Consider the following 8,935-nt stretch of genomic DNA (forward strand, 5'->3'; position numbering starts at 1 on the left):
TCAAAATTTACATTTTTATTTTTATATTTATATATTTATTTTAACATTATACATATAATAAACTTTTATCTTTTAAGAAAATTAGAAAAATTTATTTATACGTTTTTTAAATTGATTAATCCAAAAAGTATGTAATAACATAACATATTATATATAAATATATAATATAATTTATAGATTCTTTGGCATTATATAGTCTACTTACTTAAGCAAGTGTCTTGGTTCACTCAAGTTGACTGTATATGTTATTTCATCCATAGATATGTGTTAGTTAACAGAACGGATAGAGTGGTTCTCAATGTTGCGGAAAACAGATAATGTCTATGAACAGTGATTTAAAAATTAACACATTTTAATTTTGTACCAGAACAATACTTTATTATCTTATTTTTTGCGGTACAAAATAAATACTTTTATAAAAAATATAAATCCTCAATACAGTACATATGCAATGTATAAATTAAATACAGGTATGTATCATATATAGTGTACACATTATATTAAAAAAATATTTTACATTCTATTGATTTTGTGACAGAATTTCAGATAACTTTTACTAAAAAATACATTTGTAAATCCATTCTTATATATATAATTATATACAAATCTTAATCGCTATAATGATATACATACAACTAATAAAAATACTATACTAGAATAGATATTCTATATTTTATTGAAAAATATCGGAAAACACTTTTTTTTATTTTTCGTATTGCGCGTCTTTTAAAATTTAGTTTTTATATATAATTTGGCATTACAGCAAAGGAATTATTATATTTGATATGTATGTTACGATATTCTTTTCTTATTTTTAAAATTAAAATTTGTGCTTTCTAAGAAAGATAAATTTAATACATATATTTACATAATGAAAATAAAATTATTTTAAATTAGAGAATATAATTCAATATAAAATTTACGCATTAATACTTGTCGTTTTTCAAGTTTTAATTTTTTTCTTAATACATTCTCTTTTATTTAGATTGCTCAGCATCAAGAACTAATATTCACATTTATATTTTTGAGTGTAGCCTCTATTTTTTTTTTTTGCAATGAGCAATAAGGAATGTACTATATTTGGCGAAGTAATAAATGTATTCTTATATGAAATATAGCAAAACTTTATCTAGATATTACAAACTAAATGCGAGAATAAATATATAATGTATACAATTTTTTTAAAATGGACAAATATCGTTAAACATATCGTCTATTTTTTGGTGTTTTACGACATCTTTGTCTTCCAAAAATTGCAATTATACAAATTATTATTGTTGCTACTAACACTGCACCTACAGCCCACACTGCTTTATTAATCTTTGGTTTTTTATCTTCTTCTTTGTTTGGATAATCAAGAAATGACTCATTAAAAGGAACTTCAGTTGTGATTATTGATTGGAATACACTATGGTTTTCTGGTTTTTGCTGTGGTGAATATAAAGATGATTTAAATTGTAAATTTTTGTTGGAATTAATCATAGTATTTATATCATTTTTTTTATCATTTTGTTTGCTCCAAGACTTTGTGTTTATCATTTTCGGTTTCGTAATCACATTTTTAGATGTAATGTTGATGGCAATAGACGTTGGTGGAGCATTTACTTCCGCAATTACTTTCTTCATTAATTCTTCTAATTCTGATTCTTTGGCAGTAATTGCTGTGTATTGAAAATCTCCATCCATATCATCAATGAAATCTTCTAGTGGCGAAAAGAATGAAAGTAATGATTCTGGTGAAATTTCATCTATTTCTAAATATTGGTTAATTATTTTCATCCAATCATCGGCACTTCCTCGCTGAATCATTTTTCTATTAAAGAAATAATTTTTAATTTTATTATTAAAAAATTACTATAAAATTTTCATTCATAAATAGTACTCACAAAAAGTTAAAATTCTGTTTTCTTACGATTGAATCATATCTAACTTCCGTCGATTCCATTAGATATTCGTATAACTGAAACGCTAATATTGTACCAACTAGTTTTCTGTAGAAATACGTATAAATATAAATACAAAAATAAATATTTCTGTAGAACGTATAGTAACGTATAGTAACAAATATTATATTTATCAATTTACTTATTAACTACTAACTATTTATTATTTTGATATCTTTATTAATACTTACGGTAAATATGGTTTATTATTAGTAATATATTCGTCATTTAAAAATGTAGGCATTTTATTTTCAGAGTTGATTCCTTCATATTCTTCTCTAAAATAAAAGTTTTAATATTTTATGTCAAAAATATATTTAAAATTTCTAAAATATATTTAATATAAAATATTTTTAAAGTCGTAATATCTTAATAATTAATACCTATATTCCCACCAAGATGATATTAAATCTTTGGGATTTGTTATATTTTTTTCAATAGCATTAATTCTCCACATGTCTACAGACATATAATAAACAATTTGTGGTAATATATTAAGTGCGGTAATCATAAGAGATATAATTAAATGTTGTTCATTATCGGTAGAGTTATCTATAAGATGAGTGTAATTTAACCAAGCAGGACTTGCAGCTAAAATACCAAATAGTTCTGAAACACTTTCTTCTAAAGCTATAAATAAAATTCCAATATTATTTTTAATAAGTTAAATATAATATAAGTATATATATATATATTTTTAATATTTTTTTTTACCTGAATATCGATTAGCTGTATTAAGTACTGGAGTGTCCTCAACAGATAATTGATTGAACACAATTTTTCCAATGTTTTTATGTGCAGAAAGAAAGTTGCTTATAGTTGGTTCAAAACATGTAGATACTCTATAAAATGTGTACAGATTTAAATTGAATTATATGATTATAAATAAAAATAAAAATATAAAGTACTTGTTAAATATTACCGTAAAACAGCATCTTGACAAAAATTAATTAATTTTGATGGACACTGTTTATTAAAATAACTTTTATCCCAAAACTTCGCTTGTGGCATTTGGCTCAATATTTGTGCACTCATGATGGAAGCACTTTTGTATAGTGATTTTCCAAGAAGTTTCTAAAATAGAATTTAGTTAATATAATATTATTGATATTTAGTTATATAATTTATTAATATTTAATTATAAATTCATGAAGATAACTATATATAATAAATGATATCATTCTATATATAAAAAATAAATAATAAATGAAATCATTCTTTACCTTTTTCCAAAGATTTTTTTTAATATTGTACATAAGATCTGGATATGGTGTTATATCAACTGATATAGGAATCCAATCATTTCCTTGCAAAGTTCCTTTTATAATGGGTTTTTGTAAAAATTTTATAAAAATTTTTATAATAAATGCAATTTATTTAATATATTTATTATTCATATGAATATAATTTAACAATATTATATCTTACCAAGTAAGAATGATGGTAATGTATCATTGATTGTAATCTTGTTCTTTTGAGACAAATTAGCTATTGCGAATTTTAATATTTTTTTATGAAGATCAGCAATTCTATTCCATTTGTATTTAATTTCATCATAACCATTACTATATCCAGATAAGAGTTCCCAATATTCTGTAACATCTTTGGCACCTGAAATCATAATTTTAAAAAATTTTCAAATTTAATTAAATTATATAATTAAATTATGTAAGTATAGAAAATATAATATAATATATTTTTAAAAACTAATATATTTTTTAAAACTATAACCATTTGCTTTGGCAGCTTTATTAGCAAGTGGTAAAATAACTGAGAAATTTTCAACTAATGGGATTAATTCTTGATGCCATGTTGTCCAAATAGTCTTTTTTGTTGTAATATTATTATTATGAGACAATATATATTCCACATCTGAAATTCACAATATTTTTATTTAATTGTTATTTAATTTTTAATTATTTTATATTAGATTAAAATGTTTTACCTTTTCTTGTATGATTATTTAAAACTCCATTATGAATAGTAGATAATTTTAATAATTCTATTGTCCCAGAAAAGTGAACAAGCTATAAGCAGGATTCTTTTAAATTTATTCAAATAAATAGATTTTTTAATTAAAAAAAAAAAAACAATTTATCTTACTATTTTAAAATCTTCACTATCTAATAAAGCATCACCTATTTTTTCAGTAACATCATACTTATATTGTAAAGATTTATCTCTAATATCAGCTTTTGAAATATTAGCTATTTGATCTTTCTGAAAATTCTTGAAAATAGCATAAGAAATTAAATTCTCTTCCTACAAGAAAATAAACATATTCATAAATTTTTACGTTTTTCTAAGTTATTTATCATATTTATAATACGAAAATTTACCCATGATAATAATGTTTCATTTGAAGGTGTATTAATGAATGCCCATTCCGCCTCAGATGTACTTAAACAAGTATCCTCGTATTCTAATTCAGTTATTTTTATGAAAGCTCTAATATTTTCATCTTTCATTACCGCGATCACAGAAACTATTAGATTAAGGATTATGCAAATCCATTTTGATGGCATCCCTTTGCACTAAAAAAATATTATTTTTCATATAAATAAATTAAATATTCATTAAATAAAAGATACATGAAAATATTAGAATATAAAATTGTTAAAATTTATTTAATATTTCGATGAGAACGTATAGAATGTTCGTATATATCACTCATATGATTTTTAAAGTATTAATATATATCAATTAAATAATTTATTATTATAGTTTATTATTTTATTATAAAAATATATTGAAATATATTAGAAAATGATTGCTTTTAAAAAGTTTATTCATATATATAACTACGTATTATGTATTTATTAATTCTAATATATTAAAATATTTACATTTAAATATAATCCAAGGAGACATGTATATATATATAATATATATCGTAAACTCGTTCATGAATCATAAATTAAAGTTATCATTCAATAAAATTTTAAATTAAAAATATATGTAAATAAAACAAAAACATTTTTAAAATATTACGCGTAATTGTTGCATCATTTTCCCGAATTACATTTATTTTTATTTCATTTCACTAATTAATATTTATATATTAGTATATTATTGTAAATATACTTGGTAGATTTAAAAACAGTTAGTCATTCCTAAAATGAATCACTCGTTCAATAAAGTACGTCATTCTTTTCTAAAACTTCATACATTTACATTATATATTTATACATATTATACATATTTGATTCTCGCATTTATTAATTGTCGGTAAGATTTCGGAAAAGTTATAAATCAATATAATTTAACGATCATGAATCGGCCAATTACTGATTGTCTATAGTCACATCACATTCGCATATTTAATTGCTTTCAATTCAATGCTTTGTCTGAATAAATGATCGTGATCATAAAGATAGTTATGATGATTTATTGATACATTAATCCAAACGATCATCGATCATTCTTTTATATTTTGACAACATTATTTTTTCATTATTAATAAAAAAATCAAATGAATGTAATCTATCTAAGCTACTTTCAATTAATTAAAAAAATGAAAATGAATCTATTTACAATTATTTATATTTAATCATTGCTACTAACTATATTGGTTTATTTTTTTTTATTTTTCTTCCATTATTTTTATTTTTTAACATGTTATCAATATAATAATATTTATATGAAAATTATTCATTATTATCTTATTTATTCCGAATTAATATTCAATATTTATTTGTTATTTTCTAGCATAAGATTATAGTAAAAATTTAAAATTAAGAGAATAAATTAATTCATTAAATTTACTTGTATAAAAATATATGTATTTTTTTAATGTACTGCATGTTTAAGTATGCTTAAATCGTGTGAAAAATATTGACCAAAAGACAATGAAAAGAATTTATCGATAAATAATACATTTCGTTCCCGTGTATAAAGGTCACCATATATTAAATAAATAATGTTCATCTATTTATTATTTTTTAAATTACAATTGTAATTTTATATCGAAATTTAACTTTAAAAGTTAAATTTTTAAGTTTTAATTTTATTTTGTATGCACTAATGTCATAAATTAATAAATTTATTATCATTATTAATAAGTAATGCATTATTTTTAATGTATTATTTAAATTAATGTATTATAACTTGTGATTAAATTGCAATTCTAAATAAATTTTTAAATTACTGTATATATTTAAAAATAACTTTAAATTTTGCACAAATAAAATAAATTTAAGCATTGTTGATCGCATATTTATCGTGAATTTAGAGTGCGAATTTATATTAGTGTTAATATATACGATTGTATATATGATATATACGATATTATATTATAATTTTGATATGAATTTCAGTATTAATATCTAAATATAATGTTCATTTATTTCGATAAATATGTATATAGATATCGTAATGACCGCGAAAATTCGAATTATGAAATTGTTTTTAAAATTGCCTAATAATTATATGTATTAGAGATTACAGTCATTAGAGATTGCTTTGAAGAGATAATATTTCTATTTCTCTGATATTGTTATTGCTGATTTAATTGCAATAATTTTCTTTCCAATTTTTTAAAAATCAAATATGTTCAATATAAATTTTTTTTATAAATTTATTTATAAAATTTTATTTAAATAAACTGATAAAAACAATTTGAAAATCAGATTACGAATTCAAATTTAAGATTTTTTTTAAAATTATTCACATTGTTCTTAAATTAAGTGTCCAAAGTAAATGGCCAGTTTATTTAAAGTACGAAGAATCAATTTACACTTGGATTAATGTCAAAAAAACATATTTAGTTTAATTTTTGATTTTCCTTACCTTTCTTAGCCGAGCGTCGTTTCGCTCGACGTACACGTTTTCGATTTTGTTTCCGATAAGATTTGATATGTGCAACGAACAAAAATCAACTGCACTTTAGAATGAATCCGGCAAGTAGGGAGAATGAGTGAAGATACACACACAAAGAAATGGTTTATGTCCTCGTTTAGAACACTTCTATTTTAGAAGAAACCAAAACTTCAATTATAGGGGTTAAAGTTTATTATAAAAAAATATACGACGAATTAATCGAATATAATCATATATACATAATAAATCGACTTTTATCTCACTATAAATGATACATAAAATATTGTTCATATACTATATGATTATTTGTACAAAGTTCGCACGATCTAAATTCTTTCACATCATTCCACTTGCCTCTATTTGCGTACTATAACGTATGACGTGACATACAGTCATCGAAAATATATGTTAAAGATCGTACATCTTCTAACGATTTTGTGATCTTTGCTAGTAGAAATAGCATGAGCAGATAAAAAAGTAATGTAGAAATCTGTATTTCATAATTTTATTCATTTTTCTATTCTAACATAATGTTTTAAACGTATATATTTATATATGTATCATAGATGAGATATAAAATAGAAGAATCATTTCATCACGATTACATAAGAAAAATCATTTAATAAACATTTTCTTTAATTGAATTTCGAAAAATTTAAAATATCTTTATCATTTTAATATCATTTTTGATATTACCGATGGAAGATAGAATAAAATTACAATATTGATAATGGCTGAAAATTAAATAACTGTAAAATTATAAATAAAATATATAATATAATATCTCATAATCCAATAAATTATACTATTATGTAACAAAGTTAATAAGAAATCAACATCATTTTTTGAGCGTATGAATTTTAGTATTAAGATGACATTCTATAAAGAATTTTTTATTTCTTTTCTAGAGAATTAGAAATAAGGAAAATAAATAAAAAAAAAAGAACAAAAATAAGTTAAAAATAGTGAAATTAGCGCCATCTCTGAAGTGCCTTAAATGAAACAAATATAGATAAGAAGAGTAAATAATAGAAGAAGGACAGATATAAAATAAGAATTAATTATCAGTGCCATCTTTAAAGTTCCAAAGAAATTTTTTTAAAAGAAGTTAAAATTGGATAAGAATTGACCATCAGCGCCATCTTCTGAAATTTTTTAGAAATATATATTTACATTCAAGAGATGTCGCTAATCTTTAATTCCTATCGTATCTTACCTTTCTTTACTCAGATATTTTTAACGAGATATCAACAGATAGTGCTAATTAAAATTTTATTCTACACAACAATTTCTTATTCTATCCTTCTCTCATTAATAAGAAATTCTATGAAACTTTATAACTATATACATTTAAAAATATCAGTCTTAAAAAAGTTTCTTATTTCTTATTTAATATAATGTAATCTAATATGTAAAATATATGCACAAAATTAAATCACTTAAAAATATATTTATATATTTATATAATATATTATATTATATTAAATATATTATATATTTATATATTTATATATATATTCTATAAATTTAGAAATTGAAACGAGAATATCATTTTAATAATAAATTTCTACTTATAAAAAATATAATCATGCTTGCATCTGATTAGTTTATATTATTTCTTATAAAATATATAATTGTACCATTAGTTTATTAGACAATGATATAATATTGTTATATATTAAATAATAATGATAATAATCATTTGGTTGCTGAATTAGAGATTTATTCTGATCACAATGTTCCATCTATCATAATATATATTTATAAAACATTCAATTTTTTTATCGTTGTTGCATAAACAGCAAAAAAAGCTTTGTAATAAGATGAATTAATACTCATTGTCACTATGCGAGCATTAGATCAACCCTGTTGATCGCCTTTAAAATGAATCTTTAGAATTCTTATTATCCTTATTAATAATAATTGAAAGAACTTGAATCAATGAATATCGTTTATTTTTTTGTAAATTTTATTTATTTACTAAATACAAAACTATTTTCATTTATATCACATAATAAACTATAGTACACATACTGGGAATGATGCAAGATCTTATCATAAATATTATTTAAAAACATATATTAGATTCATGTAACGATTTTTCTTGTAAAATGCATAATCTACAGAAAAACAAAAAAAAGAAAAAAAAAAAAAAAAAAAAAAAAAAAAAAAAA

General features: G+C 21.3%; 1 protein-coding gene across 1 annotated transcript; it reads right to left on the minus strand.

Annotated features, from left to right (window-relative positions):
* Nucleotides 1-1,040: 1,040 nt before the first annotated feature.
* Nucleotides 1,041-7,219, minus strand: LOC102681588 (angiotensin-converting enzyme-like). The gene is made up of 13 exons (XM_006612145.2): nt 6,732-7,219; nt 4,283-4,477; nt 4,047-4,205; nt 3,889-3,970; nt 3,675-3,815; nt 3,372-3,554; nt 3,167-3,261; nt 2,866-3,017; nt 2,658-2,785; nt 2,327-2,573; nt 2,135-2,221; nt 1,887-1,991; nt 1,041-1,813 (listed from the first exon to the last, which is right to left on the minus strand). Exons 2-13 carry the CDS (start codon nt 4,466-4,468, stop codon nt 1,201-1,203), a joined length of 2,178 nt encoding a protein of 725 aa, XP_006612208.1. The 5' UTR covers nt 4,469-4,477; nt 6,732-7,219; the 3' UTR covers nt 1,041-1,200.
* Between the last annotated feature and the right edge of the window lie 1,716 nt (nt 7,220-8,935).

The sequence above is a fragment of the Apis dorsata genome, unplaced genomic scaffold, assembly GCF_000469605.1.
Source record: "Apis dorsata unplaced genomic scaffold, Apis dorsata 1.3 scaffold_99, whole genome shotgun sequence".
Taxonomy (NCBI): domain Eukaryota; kingdom Metazoa; phylum Arthropoda; class Insecta; order Hymenoptera; family Apidae; genus Apis; species Apis dorsata.